Below are 23,967 nucleotides of genomic sequence, written 5' to 3' on the forward strand. Positions count from 1 at the left end.
GCTGTAGGCATGCATATTTGGGAGGCGACAGGAGTAGGGTTGCTGGAAGGGGATGAATAAGTGGAAGCTGCGTGTCCATAAGCCAGAGAGAAACCCAGACAGTAGAAAATCGAGGTGACAGCCAGCTAGCCAGACAAGAAGCCACTTCGGCTGGAGGGTGTTTGCGCTGCGCTGGGCTCCTCCCCCTCTTCTCAGCGCGCCAGCCCTGGGAGGGGCACGTGGGTTTAGGGGTGGGGAATGTGTGTCCAAGGGGGAGGGTCCGTAGCTACCAAGGCGGCCGAGTGCTGCCTGCGCATGTCAAGGCTAGCAACACATTCAGCCACGGGGTGGCCCTGGAGAGGGACGGTTTTGACCACCTAATCGTCCAGCATCGGGGCTTCGCAAGATCCAGGAACGCGCCCCACGGAAAGGGGTCCCTCGGTCTACCCATCCTCCACCTCTGAGATCACCCACCCCACCGGAGGTCCCACCTCTTTCCACCCCTGAAGGACCTCCTGTGAGCCCGGGACCCTGTGTACAGGACTGAAGTGGAACAAATTCTGTAGCCCAGACGACGGCTGGAGTGGGGACACGCCCAACTGAAGAAGCCTGCCCCGCCGTAGAAGCCCGAGATCCTGAGTCTCGGTGGATTGAAGTCGTTGTCCCTGGGGGAGGCAAGAGGTGAATCAACACTGACTCCTTCCACAGGCCAGCATCCCCGCGCCGGCTGCGAGACTCCCTTCCCAGTCCACTTTGCTTTGGTTGCAAGAAACCGAGGAGAGATTGGGATTCCACGTTTGGGGTGGGCGGGAAGGCTACTGTCCGTGGTGCTGAGCCAAGCCCGGAGACTTAGTCTAGCGAGAGAGGCAGGTGGCCTGAGCTGACACCTACACTCCAGATCCCGCAGAACCCCTAGGAAGGGAACTTGACCTTTTCTTCCTCCTCCCACTCAGAAGGTCTGCTCCCTTAGGGGCAGTTAATCCCTGAAGGTTTCCTCGAAAGAATCAGAGGGTTCAGTCCTTGACAGAGATTCTCTCTGTTCAGCTTCAGAAATCGCTTACGGTGGAAAAGATGCCTGCCTTCAACAGATTGCTTCCCCTAGCTTCTCTAGTGCTCATCTACTGGGGTAAGTACAGCACCCTGCACTGCAATGTGCAAATAGCAGGCATCGAGCTAGCAATAATAACACTTAAGTGATGTCGCTGGTGACAAGGAGCTTGCTTGGCTTCTCTCTGTGCATGTTTGCCAGACATGGAGATCCACATGTGCCCCCAGAGACCTGGCTTTGGAGTTTTGCAAAGGCACCTCTCCACTCCCTGTGGCTTGATTCCCCCCCCCTCCCACAACCGTCTTTAGTGCTTCTCTGACTCCTTCCTTTCTTAATTATTTTTATTTTGCCCCTCGCTTTCCCCTTTGCTAACAGGAATGTATCAGTTCGTTATTTTAAAATCTTGCTTGCAATTGAAGTGAAGAGTCGGTTCTGAAATTTTCAATGATTTGGGGGCGGGGGAGGCTCATTTCTCTCTATGGTATTTAAAAAGAACACAAAACCTGGATGCATGAATTTTGAGAGAGAAAAACTATAGCTCATCCATCGTTTAAATTTTAACTAGGAATGGATGGAACAGCAGCTCCAGCCATTTGCTGGTGTGCATTAACAGACAAATGGGAAGTGAATTTAGTTTACAGGAACCCTGGGAGCTGAGGGGCTTTGATATTTGGTGAGCTGGTTTTATTGGTTTTTTTTTTCCCTAGAGTTTTGTTGTTTTGGATTTTTCTCTTGGTTGTCAGGTGTGAGAGACTCAGATGACATTGCCCCTCCAAATAAGGGACTTGTGACAATAATGCGGGGCTAAACAGCTTCAGGCATAGCTGAGAATAGGATACCTGCGTGTGTGCTAAGGGAAGTGGGCATCTGAGTGCTAATACATGAGTGTGTGATACACACAGCATTTTTACTGTATGTTAATGTACGCCTCTGTTTATAAGTGCGTGCACCAGCATGCATCTGAGCATGTCAGTATAAGTATCTGAATGGACTAGTGAGATAACAGTAGGTGTGCATGTGTGCATGTGTGCATGTGTGTGTGTGTGTGTGTGTGTGTGTGTGTGTGTGTTCATGTCTTTGACTTTGCCTTTGGATCAAGCCTAGGTGCTCTTCAGTTGATAAGTCGGTTTACATTGGTTTAGCTGCCTTCCTCTGAATTTGAACCAACAAAATCAAAATGGGTTGTGCCCACCTCCCTTACATAAAGTAGTCTTGTGGGATTATGTCCCTGTGATGGGCTTGGCTCCCACTCTGCCTGTGTCGTGGCAGGCATTGCCTCTGTGCCTGAATATCACTTCGCCCAGCCTTGGATACTAACTGTAACTGCATGCATTATTTAGATTTTGCACGTGACCAGAAGAGGAGCCAAGTTTCCTGTTGAACAAAATGCCTAGTGAAACAAGGATGGGAAAGAAAAGGAAGAGACTGGGGCTGGGGATTTAGCTCAGTGGTAGAGCGCTTACCTAGGAAGCGCAAGGCCCTGGGTTCGGTCCCCAGCTCCGGAAAAAAAAGAACCAAAAAAAAAAAAAAAGAAAAGAAAGAAAAGGAAGAGACTGATGCTAACCCCGAGGGCAGACTCGCCCCAACCCATTCCCTCGAGCCCACACCAGACTTGGAGATGAAGCTGACATAAGCCAGCCACTGAAGCGAGTTCACCCAGTCTCGAAGACTGAGGTTGTTATTTGCTCCAGGGAAATGCTAAGGCTGTGGGGGCTTAAGAAAGGTTAGTCTTGCACGATAAGAGAAGGCGTGGGTGAGGCTCAAGTTGTAGAGAAGGGTCTGCGAAGCATTCTTCCAAACTAAATTCATAATGTTCCTTGCTGAAATCCAGAGGAAGGGGAGGGCAGTCTTGGCCTTTTTTTTTTTTTTTTTTTTTTTTTTTTTTTTTTTTTTTTGCCTAGGACCCACAAAGCTCTGTCTGTGTCTCAGTCCCACCTCAACTCTACGGCTTCATTCTTATCAGGCAACATCCTCAGAAGGCCTGATAAAGGTGAAGCTTGAAAGCTGTTACTGATCACATTGTACACACCTTTCAGCTGACAACCCAACCATAAGAGAATATTTACAGAATATTACTAGAATATGCAGAGGGCCCATACTTCCTCAAAAAAAAAAAATCTTTGGGCTGACTTCCTGTATGGGTCACATCTTTCCGTGCTCATTCCAAGATTTCGTAACCCAGACATTGGTTCACCAAAAGGGCTTCAGAATGCCTGGCTGTCTGTGTAGGGGAAAGAGCCTCGCTTGAAGTGCAATTTTATTTGTATATAATTCTAATATCTGTTGCTCCTTTTGGTCACTGTGATATGGCAGAGTGACATGAGTTATTTCCATTTTAGGCAGAAGGAGGTGAGGTCATGCAGGGCAGAGGACTTGATAGAGCGCTGCTATCTTTCTAGTCTTGGTCTTCCAGTGTCCCCTGTGAACACGTGTGATGTTGTGTGCAAGTGTCAGGTGGACATTAGTCCTGGAATTTTTCCTTCGATCTTCCCTCTCATCCCCCAACACCACCACCTTTCCTGAGGGTTCATCCAACTTTTAGCTCCCCGTGTCTCCTCTACTTTTGTTCTACAGGAGTCCATTATATTGGGAAGAGTTCGGCCCTTCCTGGCCTTCATTCCTCCAAGGCCCTGCTAATCTGATAGGCCAAACTGTTTCAGGATGTTAACATCTAAAAATAACTTTATTCGTAACCATGCCTTGTGCATTATTTGCAGTCTAATTAAAGCCTTCTTTATCTCACTGTGGAGGAAACATTCTAGGGAGAGCTCCAGACGGACAAAAGAAAAAAGAAAAATCTGAAAGGAGCGGGGGAGTTGGTTTTATTGGTTAGTCTGTAATCCTTAAGGCAATACCTTTTCCCTCATGGTTGTCTTCATCATTACTATAGAAATGAAAGTGCATTCATTCCAAGGTCAATGATGCAGCCTACAACATTCCAAGAGATTACAATTTATAGCCAGTGGTGTGGCTTAACCAGAGGGTGTCACAGACATAAAGGCAGCGGCATAGTAGAGAAACTGACTTCACTGTTGATGGAAGGAACAAGGGGGTCCTATAATAGAGTGCAAGCAAATGAGGTGGGGGAACTTTGTAGCCATTTTGTAATGGGCTCTTCCAGACTGCAGAAACAGAGTTCTCCTGTCTGGACATTGGACTTTGGCCAAGAGAAAGTTCACAGTGGACATGCTCTCCAGTGACACTCTGAAAAGAGCAGCCCAACTCCATACTCCACCACATGACACCCACCACCCTGACTGTGCAGTCTGTCTTCGCTCCTTCGCTACAAATAAGTGACAGTGAGCCTTCTCTGCAGTCCAGTCTCCGTGTTCATGAGAACACAGCCCCAACATCCTTAACATTGCTAACCCAGCTCTGCTATCCCTCAATCAAAAAGAACCTCTAATCTCACCACTGAACTGTTTTAGATTTTTAAAAATTATTTTGTATATATGTATGTGGTGTGTGTGTGTGTGTGTGTGTGTGTGTGTGTGTGTGTGTGTGTGTGTGTGTATGTATCTGTGTGGAGGCATACATGTGTTGGGGGTCCCCTAGAGGCCAGAGGTGGATGTTAGATTCCCCTGGAGCTGATGTTACAGATAAGTAGTAAGGTACTTGACATGGTTCCTGGGAACCAAATTCGGGTCTTTTGCAAGAATAGCAAGTGCTCTTAACCTCCAAACCAATTCTTCAGCTGCCTAAAAAAATAATAATTTATTTCTTTTGGAGGAGGGGGGAAAGTACATGCACCTGTGCACATATAGAAGTCAGAAGACAACGTGAGCAAGACGGTTCTTTCTAACATGTGGGCCCTTGGGGTTGAATTCAGGTGGTTCAGCTTGGCTACAAGTGGCTTTATCTGCTGAGCTATCTTGCTGGCCCTGTCCCAACCTCCTAATCATTCTTTCTGTTTTCACCTTTGAGTCTGCTTCACCTGCTAATTTATCCTCTCCTTGGCCTGCTGACCTTGCAACATAGCAGAAGTCAGATCATTCAACATTCAACTCTAAATCCTGCAAGGTTCCCTAGATAGTGCTGTGCAAAAGGCAAAGCTCTGACTGTGACCTATAAGACCTGCCATACCTGGCCCTGCCCTCCCTCCCTGTCTCATCTCTCTGTTCTTTTTGTTGGCTGATTTCCTACATATTGTCATTCCTCAAATATGACAGGCACACTTATTTGAACCCTAGAGTGGCTATTTTCTCTTGCTTGTCATGACTTCAACAAACATGCCTGGGGTGGCAGCTACTGTTCCTGCTGCTGCTGCTGCTGCTGCTGCCTCTCTTCTTCTTCTTCTTCTTCTTCTTCTTCTTCTTCTTCTTCTTCTTCTTCTTCTTCTTCTTCTTCTTCTTCTGCTGCTGCTGCTGCCGCCGCCGCCACCACCGCCGCCCCTGCCTCCTCCTCCTCCCCCTCCTCCTCCTCCTCCTCCCCCTCCTCCTCCTCCTCCTCCTCCTCCTTCTTCTTCTTCTTCTCTCTCTCTCTCTCTCTCTCTCTCTCTCTCTCTCTCTCTCTCTCTCTCTCTCCTCTTTTTCTTTAGTGCTCCTCTCTTAATGAAGCTAGTCTTGTGGATATGTTCCCATTCCATTCCCTCCCCCCCCTCCACTCCGCTCCTCTCCTCTCTTCCCTTTCTCTCTCCTCTACTGCCTTATTTTGTTCTGTAATCTACTTGTACCACCTCCATTGGAATTCAGACTTCAAGAAAGCTGGAAGGATTTCGTTTGGCTCTTGGTGCCTAGAACAGTGCGGCTACTCAATGGGTACTCAATACATTTGTAACATAAACAGAAGATGAATAACATTAGTAATGACAGTTATCCAAAGCAGAATCATGTAAAACAATCCACAGGCTTCTCGTGACCTATCTACTGGGTGTTTTATTTGAAAAAAAAAACATTTTATTGAATAAACTGAGTCTCAGACAAATTAGGTAGTTAGAAAAACACAGTCCTTAAGTTTCCAAATATCATCTTGCCTCTGTAATTGTAACTGTGCGTTCCTTGGGATTTTCCTTCCAAGCCCATGAGGCCATCCATCTTGAACTGCTTTTTCTTTGTTGCCTTTCATTAAATATGGACACCAAGGATCTATGTTATGGAGTTCCTGCTACACAAACCGTTACCCAGAAATATAACACTGCCTTTTTAGTTGCTTTGAAACCAAGTTTGTAATGTAGACTAGGAGTTTACCAGGTGCCCAAAGTGTTTCTAATCATTTCCCCCAAGATACAGACCCTTCTCCATTAAAAGGATGAAACCAATCTTCTGTAGACTGCTGGCTAAGGCTAGTCCATTTCCCTTGAAGGTTTAAAAACCAAGTTGTTGGCTTTTTTTTTCCACTTAGAACTTTTAAAAAAGTTTATAATGCCAACAAGGCTCACTCTAAATTCCAAGTTTAAAATGGAAATGGAATATGTTGATTTTTAATTGAAAGGTGGGTTGGGGATTTAGCTCAGTGGTAGAGCGCTTGTCTAGCAAGTGCAAAGCCCTGGGTTTGGTCCCCAGCTCTGAAAAAAAGAAAAGAAAAAAAAAAGAAAGGTGTTAGCTTTTGACTCAAAGCTGCAACAAAATAGCCTCCCTTGAAGCCTCTTCTCAGATGGGCAGGATGAAGTGAGCTAGCATTTACATATCAGTGTATATCATTTTACCTTGGAGCATCCATGTTGATCATTCGGTCATGAACAGGGCTATCAGAGGATCCTTCAAGGTCTCATACAAGGACCTGCTGGTGGTTGTTATACTTTTGAAGTTTCCAAAAAATTAAATATAAAATCTCTTATCAAATAGCTTTTTTTGTATTTATGGATAGCTGAAACATCTGAAAATAAATGTTATTTTTTAAGTTGTTATTTATTTTGAGACAAAGTCTAATCTAATTTAGGATGGCCTTAATGCAAGAAAAGCAAGGAAGACCCTGAACTTCTAATCCTCCTGCCTCAATATCCTGAGGGCTGGGGAGTTCAGGATGCAACACTACATCTGATTTTTCAATGCTGGAGCTTCAAGCACATCAGGCAAGCACTCTACCAGCTGAGCTCCAGCCCCAAACCAACATTCGTTATTAATTTGTGTACTGGATTACTGAACAAAGGTTTCTTCTCAGTAGCCCAGGCTGTCCTCAGAACTTGCAGCAATCCTGCCTTTTCTAAAGTTCGGTTTGAGGGCCCATGCCTGTAATCCCACTTCTCAGAGAGTGAATTTGAAATTGTGAGCTCAAGGTCAACCTGGGCTACATAGCAAGACCGAAAGAAAAAAACAGATGAACTGTGTTCAACTGATTTTTGTAACTTTTAAAATTGAGTATAATTGCATTTCTTTTCCATCTGCCAGGCTGAAATGTTTGAAGACAAGCCTGTTCTGTGTCCAAGTTCAGCATCCCATGCTCCCCGCATTGCTCCAGGTCTTGTGGTCTGGTCCTCTCAGCCACCTTGGGTGTGTACTCACTGAACAGCTTTTTTTTTTGTTAAATGCAATATGCCATCCAGATTTGTTCCGAACAATTGCAGAATTCCTCCTCCTTCCTTCTGCACACTGTACATCTGTGAATGCATCCCACATTTGTTCTTGTTTGGTTGGCATCAATTTCCTGCTTTTGGTTCATTCTGAATTTGCAATCTGACATGGTCACCTATAATCCTTGGACTTGGGAGTTTCTAGAGGGCAGAAACCCAAAGTCCAAACCTCCATGTGGTGTACAATGTGTCTGATCATCTGATTCCTCTGGAGTTTGAATTTTGTCTCTCTCCTGTGCACAAAGCTTGCTCCAGCCTAAATGATCAGTTTACCATACTCCCATTGGTGCTGCGCCATCCTCCATGGGTCCTCAAACACAGATCTCATTCCGTCTCCCCTTTAGAGCATTAGAGCACTTGACATATTATCCCACAGGGCACTCACAGATCTTTCCAACATGAATCTTTTTTGCCTTTCTGTCTCATGTCCCACCAGCCCTTTCTTCCTTTCTCCCCAACCCAAGCACAAGTAACTAACTACCTCTCTGGGAGAACTGGGCGCCTTACTAACATGAGCCTTTGTGTGTTCTGGTTGAACCACCAAAGAAATGTATTATCTGCCAGGTTATATACGCACCGAGAGCATGGCTAGTGTTTTGTTCATCCTAGGATCTCTATTTGTCTTAGTTAGAGTTTTACTGCTGTGAACAGACACCATGACCAAGGCAACTCTTATAAGAACAACATTTAATTGGGACTGGCTTACAGGTTCAGAGGTTCAGGCCATTATCGTCAAACCAAGAGTATGGCAGCATCCAGGCAGGCATGGTGCAGGCAGAGCTGAGAGTTCTACATCTTCATCTGAAGGCAGCTAGTGGAAGACTGGTTTCCAGGCAACTAAGATGAGAGTTGTAAAGCTCAAGCCCACAGAGACACACCTACTCCAACAAGGCCACACCTACTTCAACAAGACCCCAGCTTCTAATAGTGCCACTCCCTGGGCCAAGCATATACAAACCATCACACTAGTCTAAGATCAGACCTGGCAAGGAATGGATTTCCATGTCTGCTGGGTGAGTGTTCCTATGGGTGGACAGTTGATGGATGGAACATGTATGTCTCCCAATAGACTCCAAGGCTTTTGAGTCAGGCTCGAGTCTATCCTGTGCTGCATCCTCATGGCTTCCAAATACTTCCAGTCAATGTCGGAGGACCCGCCTCTGCACCATCTTGTTCTAGGCCCATCCTGATCATGCATACTCAGGAAGCCCAAGTGACAGGTGCACACAGGAATCTCGCTACTTTCAAGAGTGTCTCACGATTTTTTTTTCCTTCTCTGTCTTTCCTCCCTCCCTCCTCATTCCCCAATGCCTACTCTTGCTGTCCCCTTCTTGTCACCCCTCCTCTCTCCAGTCAGAGTCTGCTTCCCTGTGTGTGTGGAAGTACCCTCGGAGACAGAAGCGGTGCAGGGTAATCCCATGAAGCTGAGGTGCATCTCCTGCATGAAGAGGGAGGAGGTGGAGGCCACCACTGTGGTGGAGTGGTTCTACAGGCCTGAGGGCGGTAAAGATTTCCTTGTATGTCAGACTGCTGCCTCTGGCCTTTCTTTTGCTGACCTATGCTGCTGTGTGCCCAGTTCCTAACAGTCTGGGAGATGATGCCCTGACCTGCATTCATTCCTCTCCCGAACCCTGACATCTTCTCAACAGATAACTGACAGCCATTTATTAACCCAGGGTCTTTGCAAGGTAGGCTACTTAGCTAGCTATGAGCAGCCCTGGTTACAAGCCAGACGTGGTTGTAAGAGGTAAACATACTGAGAGAACCTGTGTGGGCTAGTCAACCTGCTAGACCTTTTACAGGTATGTTCATCTTCTGCACAGTACTGTGAAATGGATCTAATGAAATTGAAAGAACACAAGGCAGCTTTATGAAAAGTAGCACAGGTGAGTTCTTCCAACTCTCACAGTCCCAATGAAGGAGGAGCAACTGGGGTGACCAAAGCTTGTATCAACTGCTGTGCCCAGGACAGTCACCCCTGTAAATAGGTGTTTGCTTGTTTTTGCCTTGCTCTGCATCCCAGGTGGCCATGCGCCACTCTCCCCACGAGGAACATCAATCTTCTCCCAATGATCTAGACACCATGCTTGACAGGAGAAGCCTTGTATGCTCTGTGCCAGGGTTGGGGTCAGGGTCAGGGTCAGGGTCAGGGTCAGTTCTGGTTTGGGACAGTGCTCATAAGGCTGTGACTCATTTAAGTCATTGTCAGTACTTTCACTGACTCTGGAGCCAGGCCATCGAGTTCCATTCTTTTCTCCACAGTACTTAGCTACATGCCCTTGGTCATATTTAACCTCTTGATGCATCCAATTATTTTTTTTCCTTTTAAGTGGGAATAAGAATGAAAATTTCATTATGGGGTTGTTACCAAGAGTCATGAGCTTTAATTTTCAATGCACTTAAAATAGTCATTGAAATATGATGTGTTTGTTAGAAAAACCGAAACTCAAAAGAGTAACATTAAATTGGCAAAACAGTTTAGACATACATACATACATACATACATACATACATACATACATACATACATACGCATTTAGATTTTCACATGATGGTCTGACAGCAGATGCAAGGCTCTTTATACTGATTTTTCTTATTCTTCTGGGTCTCTTCCATAATATTTAATGGAGACAACATGGTGGAACTGACTTTCTTTGTTTTCTTTTTTGTTTGTTTTCTTTCTTTCCCTCTAGGTGGATTCATTTCTCATTCTAGGTTCTACATGGCACTTGTATCTAAGTTGGTTCCTATCTGGTGCCAAGACAAGGGCCAACAATGACTTCTTAGAGTCTTAGAGTCACATACCAGGGAAGGTACAATTCAGATTAATGCTCACTTTCTAGGAAGCCAGAGGTCAGATGTGAAGGACCCTTGCGGTTTAGGCCTGCACACCTGCTATCAGCATTCACTTCTTCCGCACTGTTCCAACCAGATGACCCAACTGAGGGACTCAATTGTGGTTAATGTCTAAGAAATATGAATTAGAACTTCAGTCACCATCCATTGCTAGTGGAGACCAGAAGAAAAAAGTGTTGTGTCAGAGAGTATATGAGAGGAAAGTTGAAAGGGCCTGACTTTGGTTCTAATTCTACCCAAAGCAAAAGCTCTGTGTGTATCTCTTGTTGTTGAGTTCTCTGCAAACTGGGCATCCTTCAGCATCATGGATTCCCACCTTGACCTGGCCAGGTTACACCACAATCATCAAAGTTCAGGGCTGTCAGGTATCTTCCCTGCTAACACAGTTGCCTTGTTGATCTCTATGTCCTTCTCCCTCACCCTCATCCAATATTTCACCATCCTTCTTTATCCCTTTTCTGTCTCCAACCTTTTGTTTTCCTCTTCCTGGTCTCCTTTACGTCTTCATTCTCTCCCATGGCTTCCTCCGTGCCTCTTATCCCACCCACATGCTCTGGGTCTTCTGCTAACATTGTCCCCTAGCTTTCCTGCCCACGGTAACATCTTCCACCTTGTCCCTCCCGACTCTCTTGCCACAATATGCTTCTGCCTCTGTCTCTCTCTCTCTCTCTGCAGATATATGAGTATCGGAATGGCCACCAGGAAGTGGAGAGCCCCTTCCAAGGCCGTCTGCAGTGGAATGGGAGCAAAGACCTGCAGGACGTATCCATCACTGTACTCAATGTCACTTTGAATGACTCTGGCCTCTACACATGCAATGTGTCCAGGGAGTTCGAATTCGAGGCACACAGGCCTTTTGTGAAGACCACGAGACTGATACCTTTGCGAGTCACTGAAGAGGGTAAGCCTGAGGCCTGTCGTCTCTTTAGAGGGCAGGGTGGTGGACAGTGGCTTTCCATACATGTGATCCTTAGAGAAGACACAAGCCCATGCATGTGGACTTGCCTTCCTACATGGCCCACTTCCTACAACATGCCCCCCCCAGAATCCCTTGCTGCATCTCCCCTCAAAGGAGACAGGCCAAAACATGATGTTGGGATGACTTTTCTGGTCCCCTAGAAGAAAAGTACATCCTCCACAAGGCCTATAGCCAATGATTCCAATCTGCGTTTTTCCTCTGGCCAGCGTTGAATCCCTAATTTGTATTTAGAAATCATCTCTTCTGCTCTTTTGAGCCACATTCTATCTCCAGACAAGCTGCTTTCAAAATGTAATGAGCCTCAAGCCTTCTCGGGGTTTTTAAAATTTTAAATTTGCATGTATTTACACTGTGTGTGTGTGTGTGTGTGTGTGTGTGTGTGTGTGTGTGTGTGTGTGTGTATCTGTGTCCCTGTCCGTCTATATGCACACATGCATGCTGTGGCATGTGTGTTGCTCAGAGGACAACTCATAGGAGTTGGTTCTTTCTGTCTCCTGTGTGGGTAACAGGTTGAACTCAATGCATCAGACTTGGTGACAGGTGTCTTAACTGGAGACCCATCTTGCTGTCCCTTTCCCATCTGTAGTATCTCTACCTGTGTCTGTCATCAGCCAGGAGTGGGGACAAGTTGAAAGCTCCCTAGTCTTTAAAGTCTCCAGACTCTCTCAGTTCATCGTTGGCAAGAGGGAAATATTCTCAAAAACCTAATGTGTGTATTTCCCTCCTGATCTGAGTCCAGAATCATGGGGGATACTCGCAAACTACTTCTATGCTATGTTAGGAGACAAAGCAGTGTGGGCCTCTTCCCAAGTCAGAGTGTGAACTCTGCCCTTCCTGTGTCTCTCCATACCACCATGCCATCCTCAGACCCTCCCAGATGGTTATATTTCCAGCGTACTCTTCAGGCTGGCAAGCAGGCAGTGGTCAGGGAAGGGGGAGTGGTAACCTCTAGGCCACTGGCTGATTTTTTTTTTTTTTTTTTTTTTACGTATCATTGTTATAAAATCCAGGAAGTGACAGTGTCTGGGTCTTGAAACACTTACTTAAGTGGAATTCTCAAAGCGTAGAAGGCTCAGGCCCCCTGAAGGAAAATGTGTTGATCCACTTCCCTGAGTGCTTGTGTCCCCTGGTAAAGAAGCGGCAGTGGGGGGTGGCATGGGGTGTTGACCAGGAAGCTCTCTGAGGTATAAATCCATTCAAAGATTCCATTACCATCATTTGTTTATGCACCTGCTCCTCCTTGGGGAAGGGAGCCTGGTGCTATCTTGTGTTCACCACCAGAAACTTGTTGTCTGCTGCCTACCCAACCATAGGCAGATGCCTGTATGTCTCTTCCCCCTGCTCTCTCAGGGTTTGGCCTCCAGAGATGCTGAGGACACAGTCAGTGGGGAAGTATAGCGTCTCTGAGCTAGTCCGTCTGCTTGGCACTAGAGCAGTCCTCAAGTAAGAAGAGAGGAGAAAACAAGTTCATAATTAGAATAACAGAGCTTCAAGGATGGAAAGGTTTGAAAGGAGTTTGCCTCCATACCACCCTCTCAGGTGTGACTTCATAGCTTGAGGTCTCTGATGTGTTCATATGATTCCCCTGGGGCACGTGGAGGATGTAGGTGTGGTGAGTGTTCTCCAAGGAGCTAAGGGCTTGCTTAGGAACATGTAATGGGCACAACAAGCAGAGCCAGCATCCAGATCTTTCCAGTTACCCTTCCCCATTGCGTCTTTTCCTTCCACCCCGCCCCCACCCTAAGGTTTTTCAGGTGTTTTGTTTGTTTTTGTTTTTGTTTTTTTGCTTTTAGTCTGTCATATCTTGGCAGTCACCCTCACCCCCACCCCATGTCACTTAAAAGCACACGTGACAGATATGTGTTTGTCCCACTCCTAGGGCCCCAGGGAATCTGCCTGGTTCTCCTTGTTCGATTTTCCCAGGCTTAGTCTCTCTGTTCTCATTCTAATACAGGAAGCAGTGGCCTCATCTCCTACAGGTGACAGAAATGTGGAAGGTACCTTCCTGTGACACCCTTAGAGCTATTGCACCAAAATCGAGACAGCAAACCTATCACACCCTTGCCAGGCCATAGCAAGCCCAGCAGACGACATGAGAGGCAATGTTTTCAATGTTTCTGTGCTTCCGGTCCCTTAGGAGAAGGGAAGCTGAATACCTAAGTATCTGGAGACGAGACACAGGCTGGCACTTCAAAAATATATTCTCGCACAGTCAGTAGGAAAGAAGCACAGCGCACTTCCACCCAGGAGTGATTTCACCGGCTGGATGAAACTGCACACGGGTGTGACAAATGCTACACAGCATCCTAAAAGATGTTTCCCCTGCAGGGGCTTTTAGCAGAATCTAGGGCAATTCTCGGGAGACTGAACAGCAGGACAGGATACCAGAACACAGGTGCCCAGAGGTGGGACCTACAGTATAGGAAGAGGAGACAGACGGTGTAGATTTCTTGGATAGCCTCATAAGTTCTTTCTAGACTCAGTGCTTATCTGAGCTATACATAAAAACAGGCTTCAGGTTGGAGAGATGGCTCCATGGTTAGGAGCGCTGCCTGCTCTTCCAGAGGTCCTGAGTTCAATTCCTCTCAACCATGTAATGGCTCACCACCATCTATAATGGGATCTGATGCCCTCTTCCGTCAGGCAGGCACATATGCAAACAGAGCACTCATCTACATAAATAATAAATCTTTAGAAAAAAATGGAAAAGCAGGCTTCGTGGGTCTGTGGGACACATGTACTCTGAACCTCATTCTCCTCTTCGTAGCGGGAGAAGACTTCACCTCCGTGGTCTCGGAAATCATGATGTACATCCTCCTGGTCTTCCTCACCTTGTGGCTGTTTATTGAGATGATCTATTGCTACAGAAAGGTCTCTAAGGCCGAAGAGGCAGCACAGGAAAATGCGTAAGTCCAAAGATGCATAAGCGGTAACAGCTTACACCCTCGGTATGCATGTGCTCGCAGAGGTGAGGTGTTAGCAACCTGTAAACTTTGTCTGCATTCCTCTTAATAATCTATAAAGAATACATTATGATATCTATTTTATGAATACAAACAGTATATCTAGAAGAGTTTCTGTAAGTAGTAGACGGTCACAGTTACTATTGCTGTTGGGCAGGGATAACAAAAAGCAACTGGGCACAGGGAGGATTATTCACTTTCTGTATACTTCCACATCAATGTTTATCATCAAAGAAAGTCAGGGCAGGAACTCAAGGCAAGAATGCCGAAGAAGCAGGAGCCAAAGCAGAGGCCATAGATGAACTTCTTATTGGTTTGCAACTCATGGCTCACGTAGGATTGCCCTACCCAGAGGCACCAACCACCCACCGTGAGCTGGGCCTTCTCACATCAATCACTGGTCAGGAAAATGACCCACAGGCTTGCCCACAAGCCAACGGGGGTGGGGGGAGGGCATTTTTTTTCAATTGAGGTTCCTTTTTCCAGCTTCTGTTGAGTTGTCAAAGAAGTCTAGCACAGAAACAAATGGGAGATTTGAATTCAGGCCAGATGTCTCTTGGCCTGCATATTAAACCACTACAGAAAAGACCAGCAGCTGCCAAGGCAAACCCCATAAAGTTATGTATTATCATAACCAGTTCACAAATGTTGAGTTGAGGCTTGCTCACTGAAGACAAGCATGTTGATGTGTTGAATGGAGAAGCTAAGGACTGAACCCAGGCCTTCTATTCTCAACATCTGCACTCCTTCTGACATATTCACCTTTCTTCTCTCCCTGTATCCTGGAGTACCAGTGCCATTTATTAGCTAAAAAGTGCCACAAAACATACCTTTTCTTTTAAAACTAGGTAGAAACTAAATACCTCAAGCAGGCGATCTAATCCCCTAGTGTTTGCCCTCGGCTTTACCCATTTTTTCCAAAGACCCCTCACTTAAGAATGAGTGCCTGTGAGAAGTCCTGGAGTCTGTAAGGACAAGGGACTAAAAGCCCCATTGGCCTGTTGTTTGGGGAAAGAATGAGGACATATGAATAAAGTCCACAAACATCCAGCAATACTGTTGAGGCAGTACCTAAAATGCCTAGGCCATTATTGCCTAGAAAGTCTTGATAAAATTTAAAAATAACTCGTTCTGTGATACCCACAATCTCAGAGAAATAAGAATGACAGCCAATTATGTGTAAAGACAGTACTTTTGGCTGAGTGGAAGATACTGAGGCTTGGACACAGTGTACCTCCAACAGGGCTCACGCAAGAAACACAGTAGGAACTAGGACCCCCAGAACAATCAGAATCCCCAGCAAGCAACAAAGGGTGGACCAGACAACCACCAGCTTCGAGAAAAGCCAAGGAACTTCTCTCTGCTGGCCTGACTCCAAGAAGAACCAGAAAAGACTCTTGGGAATAAGCTTGCATCCACAGTATTTGGGATTTAAATAGATTCAACCCACATGATCAAGGAAACTTAAGATGAGAAATTCGAGTCAAAGCTACAAGAAATAAGAGGGGGAAAAAACATTCCAAAAGGGACCCACGCTCAGCCAAGGCCTCACAAGCCTCCCCCAGGCTAACTGTGGTTCAGCCTGCTTTCATAATCTCATCCCAACTAGAACTAACTAAGGAAAGCAATACAGCGGAGCAAAAGATGGCACAGGCAGCGTGATTAGGTCCCAGAGGACTCAAACACAAAGGTATAAAAGTAAAGCGTTTAGAAAATAGACCTTGTTTAAAACAATAAAAATGGGGCTGGGGTGCGTCTTCCCTGTAAAAGGCCCTGGGTTCAACTGGGGCACCTCACAAAGATGAACAAAAGAAAATACTTAGAGGAAAGAAGAGGAGGAAGAGAAAGAGGAGGAGGAGGAGGAGGAGGAAGAGGGGGAGGAGGAGGAGGAGGGAGAGGAGGAGAGGAGGAAGAGGAGGAGGAGGAGGAGGAAGAGGAGGAGGAGGAGGAAGAGGAAGAGGAGGAGGAAGAGGGGGAGGAGGAGAGGAGGAAGAGGAGGAGGAGGAGGAGGAAGAGGAGGAGGAGGAAGAGGAGGAGAGGAGGAAGAGGAGGAGGAGGAGGAGGAGGAGGAGGAGGAGGAAGAGGAGGAGGAGGAGGAGGAAGAGGAGGAGGAGGAGGAGGAGGGGGAGGAAAAGACAGAGCCAAAGAGCAAAGGGCAATCAAAGTTGACAGAAAAAGTGTTTTTTTTTCCTGAAAAAAAATTAAAAAAAAAAAACAATCAACTACTCGATGCATTAATTCAGTGGAAGATTATGTATTGCTGACCAGAAGATAAATTTGAGAAAGTTGAGATATAGAAAAGGTGAGATGTAATGAGCAAAGAAACAGGAAGAGGGAATAAGGCGACCCACTATAGAATGATGTGGAAGCAATGTACGTTCAGCAGATAATTCCCTCAGAGGTTGGATTTTGATGTCTCCCCACGATAGAAACACAGGTTGCTCTCTTAGAGTGCTGAGCAGTCACTGTGAACCTAGGCCTGCAGCCAGCGGGAAGCACACTGTTGCTAAGGAAGCTTTGATGGTAAGTGAGACAGACATTGCCATCTTTTGCCAGGACCCCTAACTTAAGGGGTATCTTATGTCCTAAGTAGGGTGAACACATAAATCTATGCTGAAACACAAATTTCCTTTAAACAGATAAACTACTCAGTACTCCACATCACTACCATCTGAGAGGAAACTTTGGAAGAAATACTTACAGTATCAGAAACTTGACAGGGATGCCATCTCTCCTGGCTCCTGCTCAATACTATATTTGAAACCTTGGGCGAAACACTAAGAAATGTGTTCAGTTTCTTCTTCTGGCGCTGTGATAAAACACTCTGACAAAAGCAATGGACAAGGACACAAGTTTATTTGGCTCTCAGTTCCAGGGAAGTCACCATGGTGGGAGCTTGAGAGGATTGGGTTCCACAGTCAAGATCAGTCAGCAGTGAATGTATGCTTGCTCTGTTTTCTTTCCCCTTTTATACCCCAGGATCCCTGCTTAGGGAATGGTCCCATCCACAATTAAGATGTGTTAATGTAATTAAAACCATCCTCCACACGTTTAGAGGCCAACCTTAATCTACATGATCCCTCATGTATGTGCCCAGAGACTTGAACTCCTAGGCATCACAAATATAAAGGAAAGGATAAGATTTACAAAGGAGGAAAATATATTATTCATTACTTTCACCCAAAGTACCATATCTACATGAAATTTCCTTAGCAACCTAATTAAGAATATTGTATAAGGTCACCGAGGCAAGTCCAACTTCAGTCATGAATTACATGTTTCTTTCGGTCACAGAGACCACGTGTGCCATAGTGATCCCATAAAAATCACATATAACACACTCCTGTCACCCAGTGAAAGCATAGTCCGTGCACTTACACATTAGGTCACACAAGGACAAGATCATATGATAAAACATTTCTCAAAGTGTGTCTCTAGTGGAGAAGAAATTAACAGTTTCCAAAGAATTAGCTATGTCCCACCAACAAACGTAGAAGCACATTTAAATCCTTAAATTAGAAAAAAATCCATTAATTGCAATAAGGGCTGAGGAGATGGTACAATGGTCACAAGCACTTGCTGCTCATCCAGAAGACTCGGGTTCAATTCCCACCACCTACATGGTGGCTCATAACTATCTATAATCCCAGTTCCAGGGTATCTAATACCCTGTTCAGACCTCTATGGGCACTAAGAACACACATGATCCATACACACACACACACACACACACACACACACACACACACATAAACATACATGCACACATGTGCACATGTGAAAAATTCATTATACATAAAAATAGATCTTTAAAAAAAATTAATTGCCACAGTAATGACTGTTCACCAGTACCTAGGAGTAAAGACAACAGCTTATGAAAGACTGCTAAGGAAAAAGTTACAGAACCTTACTTTAAAACATGAGGAAAAATGAAAGGATAAAGCATGAAGCTTCACTCTTCCAAGAAGTTCTTGCCCAAAATATTCTTCAAAGTCACTGAGATTCCAATATAAACCTCGACTGGATTTCTCAGGGGATGTGATAAACTCATCATAAAGGTCACGCAGGAGCCAAGAGGCCAACAATATTTTAAACCAAAGCATAGCTTGATTATTTTAGGTTTTTCAAAGCTACACAAGACTTCTGTCACAGCATTCCCCCAGGCTTTTCTGTTTACAAAACTCTAACAGGTAAGTACAGCTTGTGGATCAGAAAGTTTGCCTGCCACTGACCTATATCAGTTCAAAGCCAAAGCAGAATGTCTAGATGTCTGTGGTTTGATGTGTCTCATGAGCTATGATGACTGCTTATAAGGATATCGGAGAATTGCTTCTCTGTCTTTTGGCTAAGGTTGAGTGTAGAGCTAACAGAGAAAAGTTTATGATACTAAAATGAGATTACCCATCTCTCTACACACCAAAATAAAATGGGGGTAAAATTTAAAAGCAGAATGTAAAACTTATAAGTTGCAACAAAGTAGTAGAAAAAATTATATGTAAACAGAGAAAATCCTTTTCTTATAGTTGAACAAAATTTTATAGTTAAAACATCATGTTTTACAGAAAAAATTCTTAAATATCAAAAGTACAAATCAAAGATGGAAAAATAATTTTAACTATATTATATGTAAAACATCAACTATTCTTGATGAGAGGCTATAGGAAAACTTTATTAACAACAGATTAGGACAAATTTTCCAAATATGAGACAATAAAAAATTATTTTAGAAAAAAACCAAGAAAACAAATCATGAGATTACAGAAGTAGGAAACAAGACAGCTGACAAACATCTGGAGATGCTCAACTTCACCAGGAACTGGGAAGGTGAAAATTGAAGCAACTTTGAAATACAAATTCATACCTATTCGGTTTAGTCAAAATGTCAGTCTTCATCTTGAAGATGATAAGAATAGTCAGATCCTGCTGCTGGGGGTGTTCATATGCAATATGGGAAGGGATACCACTGTATCTGCTGAGGCTACTTGTACATTTGCCTTGGGAAGCCCAACCAGAAGGAAATACAGAGGCGTTCCATACACAGCCTTGTGCCTGGGTCATGCCTTTCCTACACACTCACCAATGACTTCTAAGGCACTGTCTCTTTTTCCCTCCCACACCCTCTGCAGGTCTGACTACCTTGCTATCCCTTCAGAGAACAAGGAGAACTCTGTGGTACCTGTGGAGGAATAATGTGGTGTGACTTGAGGTGATGTACAGGCATCTGGGAGGGTAAGGTGGATGTGGATGGCATGTCATACAAATGTTGTTTGCCATCTACAATAGAAGTGACTTTCTATTTGGTCTCTTCTGCATAGCCATCCTGTCCTTTGGGTACTTTAAGTTATTGGTCAAATCATGATGCCCTCCATTATGTCAAACCCTTCAGAAGCTGAATTACTTTGGCCTAGATATTGAGCAACCCAATTCACTTGCTCATGATAACAAAGGCAAAATAATTCTCTCATTCCCCTCTTTAGTGTATGTGTATTTGGGAATGGTTGCGCTGGACATTCTCAGTGAGTTCTTCTATTGTTGGTAGGTGATCTGAGTGCTGAGGGACTGGATATCCCCAGTTCAGTGATGCCAGCAATATCAGGAAGTGCCCCAGGTGTCCCAACACATCCATCTTTTCTATTCATCAACCACCAACCCAATGTGAGATTTTCACCTGACTTCCGAACTCTATCAGAACTCTACACATCTTTACCTTGCCTGAACCGAAGAGCCAACATCTATCTCTACACGGACTAAACCTCACTCTGTTCTTGCTTCCAACCAAGTAACTCCCAACTTAACTAGAGTTGTTCCCTATGTTCCAAATGATTTAGACAAGTACTGGAGAGTAGTATTACCTCTGCCCTGACTGTCTGTGACTGGGTCATTCTCCACTGCAGCAAAAGGATGGATATAAATCGGAAGAAAGCCCTGACTAGTTTGTCTTAAAGCCAAAGCGTGCCACGTACGTACTTTGATTCATTGAAGTCAGTTTTTCCTGCTTCTCAGAGCGCCAGAAAGCAGCATGCCCCTAATGCTTGCAGGGACATCATCTGTGTGCACTGGAACGCTTTCTGGAGCTCAGTGTTTGGAGGCTGTATCCCCATAATCCTGAAGACCTGGAGCAAACCCAGAACTTCCAGGAAGTCCCAAGGAAGGATCCAGGACAGTTTCAGTAGGTCTCGAAAATGATATAACACACTCCTGATATTGGAAACATGGATGAGTGACCTTTCTGGATTGAAACTCCTCAGTTCTTCATGTCTCAGTGTCTGTGGATCAGTATTAGTCCTCGTTTTACAGGAGGAAACTGAGACTCACACAAGGCTGAACAGGACATTTAGGGGATTAAACTGGGCCAGAGATGACTTTCCTGCCACCAACCTCACACTCCCTGGGATGAGAGGTATTTTTGAGGACTCTAACATTCAGCATGCCATTTGCCCAGCGGAAGCTGACTGCCACAGATCTGAGGAACTGGAAACCAGGTAAGAAAACACAGACGGCATGAGATAGACTTCAGGATTTCACACAAAGATTTGTGAATCTGAAGCATCCTCCAGGAGAGACGGCACCCGAGGGCAATATCTCTGTGATGAAAAATGGTTTTAGTCTGAAATGGACAGTCAACAGAGAGACAAAGATGGGCGTGTAGCTTCTAAATACCTCACCTGTAGATGTCACGTTTGGGTACTGGTGTTTGTAAAGTCCCCCACCTCTACCCTCATCCCCACCCAAGAGAACAGGGAACCAGTGACAAGATGCTTAGTCAATATCTCTTTTTAATGACTGTTCTAAATGCAATATTCTTTAGCCCCTCCAGATAGCAAGGGCAGAAGGCCTTATGATGTATAAAAAGGTAAAAGTGAGACTCCATAGGAGAAATGTCCTCACCTCTGGGGAGATCTGTAAGAAAGAACATTCTCCACCCCTACCTGGCTTTGTATGAAAAGCTCACCTTTCACTCCCAACATTTCCTTCTTGGTGGATGCCAGACATGCGCTTTGGGAACCCCATCCCACCCTACCTTTATCTAGCTTGTTTATACATGGTGGCTTATCTGGAATCACAATCGCATTTCCTTATAGGAGATCATGACTATAACCTACAAGGCACGGCACTCACCAGCCAATTAAAATCTTTGCCATCTCCATTTCTTCCCATAATTCCACTTAGAATCCTGGACTAGACATGTGTGACTCTGGAGCCTTTCCTGGTGTGCTATGGCTTACTAAAGGGCTTAGAAGAGTTCTCAAGGGCTATAATCATCCAGAAACCCCATTGTTTGTCTTGGTGCTGGGTATTTGCCCGGACTGATTCTCAATAATTTACTGAAGGTCAAACTAAGCTGAGTCTAGTTTTCCCCTTATCCCTGCCTAACAGCTGTGAACTTGGTTACTCAGTTGGTCCTGAGAGCATCTTGCCCTGTTGGCTTGGACGGTCAGCCAGGGGTTGTTACCGAGCCCCAATCCCTAAGCGCTTGCTATCTCAGGCTTTACTTTCAATCTGTTTACACATTATTCTTTGGTTTCTCCACCCTCGGTCAACCGCACACCCCAGCTATCTTTTGAGTTTCTGGGTTTGCTCTAGACATCGAAATAGAATTGCAAGTAGAAAGGGAACTTTCCAGAGCAAGATTATGCTGAGAACGACAGGGGTGAGGTTAAAAGGCGTTAGGGCTAAGGTGATAGCCCAGTGGGTAAAATGCTTGCCACCCAAGCGTGAGAGTCTCAGTGTGATCTCCAGAATCCATGTGAACAGACAGACATTGTGGCACACATTGGTCATCCCAGAGCTGGGGAGGCAGAGACAGGAAGATCTGAGCCTCACTAACCAGGCCACCTGGCCTAACTTACTTACTTGGCAAGCTCCAGGAGAGTGAGACGCTGTCTCAAAAAAAAAAAAAACACAAATAAAAAAACCAACAAAGGTGGATAGTGCCTGAGGAATGACACCCGAGGTTGACTTCTGGCCTCCACATATACATGTGCACAAGTTAAGGCCCATATTTATATTTACATAAAGATGCACGTGAGCAATACACACACATACACACACACCGAGAGAGAGAGAGAGAGAGAGAGAGAGAGAGAGAGAGAGAGAGAGAGAGAGAGAGAGAGAGAGAGAGAAAGCTTCCTCTCACTTGTTTTATAAACGAAAAAGCCCTGGTTCTGTGACTTCACCCAGTCACTGCAAATGTATGTGACCAGGACCTTGGAGTGCCTGCTTATCATTCTGACCATCCAATCCCATTGACTCAACGCTCTCTGTGTCAAGTACTAGGTTAGACTCTAGCTAGACCCCTTGGTCTTAGGCCTGTAGAAATGTGCACAGGCCCATGGTTCCAATAAAGTCTCTCTGTTCGTGTCAATAAAGTATCTCTGAAGACCACTTGCTCTGGGTTTGCTGTGCTTACAACCTGCGGCTGCTGCCCACTCGGGCTCCCACCTAGCTTGCAATCTGCCCTGCTGCCTGGAACTCAGGAAACAAACCTTCTAGAATAAAACCTCGAAAGTCTAAAGCTAGACGTGCTAGATGTGGGATCCAGCCTTTCGGTCCTTCCTTTTCTCCTCTACACAAGCACGGAAGGAAACAAGAGAAATGCATCCTTGTCCGGCATCACACACTTCCTAACCAGGTGGGGAGATGCTGGCAGCAGGAAAGGTCTAATGCAGGGAAGGCTCGGGTGACTTTCACTTTAGGGGGCTGTCTTCCAGTATCTAGCTTCCTAAAGGAGCCAAGATCCCCTAAAGGGAAAAGTATAACAAGAAAGAGTGAGGATTTAGTCTACCACAATTGTTGTGTATTTGGGGGGTGTGGGGGAGTCAAGGGTTTTCCAAATGTAGTCCTGGCTGTCCTGAAACTCACTCTGTATGCCAGGCTATCCTCAGACTCAGAGATCTACCTGCCTCTCAAGTGCTGGGTTTGAAGATGTGCACCACCACAGCTCCACCAGCTTAACACTGATTACGACTACAAATCGGACTGGAAAGACAGCTTCGTGGTTAAGGGTGCTTGTCACTCGGTCAGAAGACCCCGGTTTAGTTCCCAGGACCCATGTCACATGGGTCCCAACAACCTGTAACTCCAGCTCCAGTAGATCTGATACCCCCTTTTTGGCCAATGAAAGCACCTATATTCACAAGCACACAGGCATGAACATATACACATAATTTAAAATGTTTGAAATATTTAAAGATTAAAATTATTGGGTATAGCTCCAGCTACCACTTTAAGAAATGCACACACACACACACACACACACACACACACACACACACACACTTCTTTATAAAAGACTTTATCCCTAAACACTGAGATGACAGGAGGGATTATTATGTGCTCATGTATGACAGATAAAGTCCTCCCTCTCTAAGGCTCTTGAAACACCAAAGAATAAGAAGGCCATAGGAGCAGGAGGATGAAGAGTGCTGTTCGCTGTCCGGCCATTGATCATGATTACACAGAAGCTGTTTGAGACCTAAACAAGACTGGGCCTCTCATTCCACCATGGATAGGGTAGCAGCACATGAGGCTCTACTCCTCTACTAGGGAGAGGCATTTTATCGGTGATGGAGCCACTAAGACGTTGTTTATGCTTCAGTAAGGATAAACACCACGGTCATACTAGCGACCTAAT

The 23,967-nt window shown here is 45.2% G+C and overlaps 1 protein-coding gene across 8 annotated transcripts; it reads left to right on the top strand.

Annotated features, from left to right (window-relative positions):
• Positions 1–227: 227 nt before the first annotated feature.
• Scn3b (sodium voltage-gated channel beta subunit 3) lies at positions 228–22,718 on the top strand. 8 transcript variants are annotated; one of them, XM_039080819.2, is made up of 8 exons: positions 228–660; positions 1,024–1,105; positions 7,354–7,455; positions 8,244–8,548; positions 8,889–9,052; positions 11,067–11,292; positions 14,138–14,276; positions 19,460–22,718. In XM_039080819.2, exons 5-8 carry the CDS (start codon positions 8,954–8,956, stop codon positions 19,521–19,523), a joined length of 528 nt encoding a protein of 175 aa, XP_038936747.1. In that variant the 5' UTR covers positions 228–660; positions 1,024–1,105; positions 7,354–7,455; positions 8,244–8,548; positions 8,889–8,953; the 3' UTR covers positions 19,524–22,718. The 8 variants fall into 8 exon arrangements, with proteins under 8 accessions (XP_038936747.1, XP_017450955.1, XP_006243165.1 ...); XM_017595466.2 differs by lacking the exon at positions 8,244–8,548; XM_006243103.3 differs by lacking the exons at positions 7,354–7,455; positions 8,244–8,548 and having other exon boundaries at positions 19,460–19,562; positions 19,873–22,718.
• Positions 22,719–23,967: the final 1,249 nt, after the last annotated feature.

The sequence above is a fragment of the Rattus norvegicus genome, chromosome 8, assembly GCF_036323735.1.
Source record: "Rattus norvegicus strain BN/NHsdMcwi chromosome 8, GRCr8, whole genome shotgun sequence".
Lineage (NCBI taxonomy): Eukaryota > Metazoa > Chordata > Mammalia > Rodentia > Muridae > Rattus > Rattus norvegicus.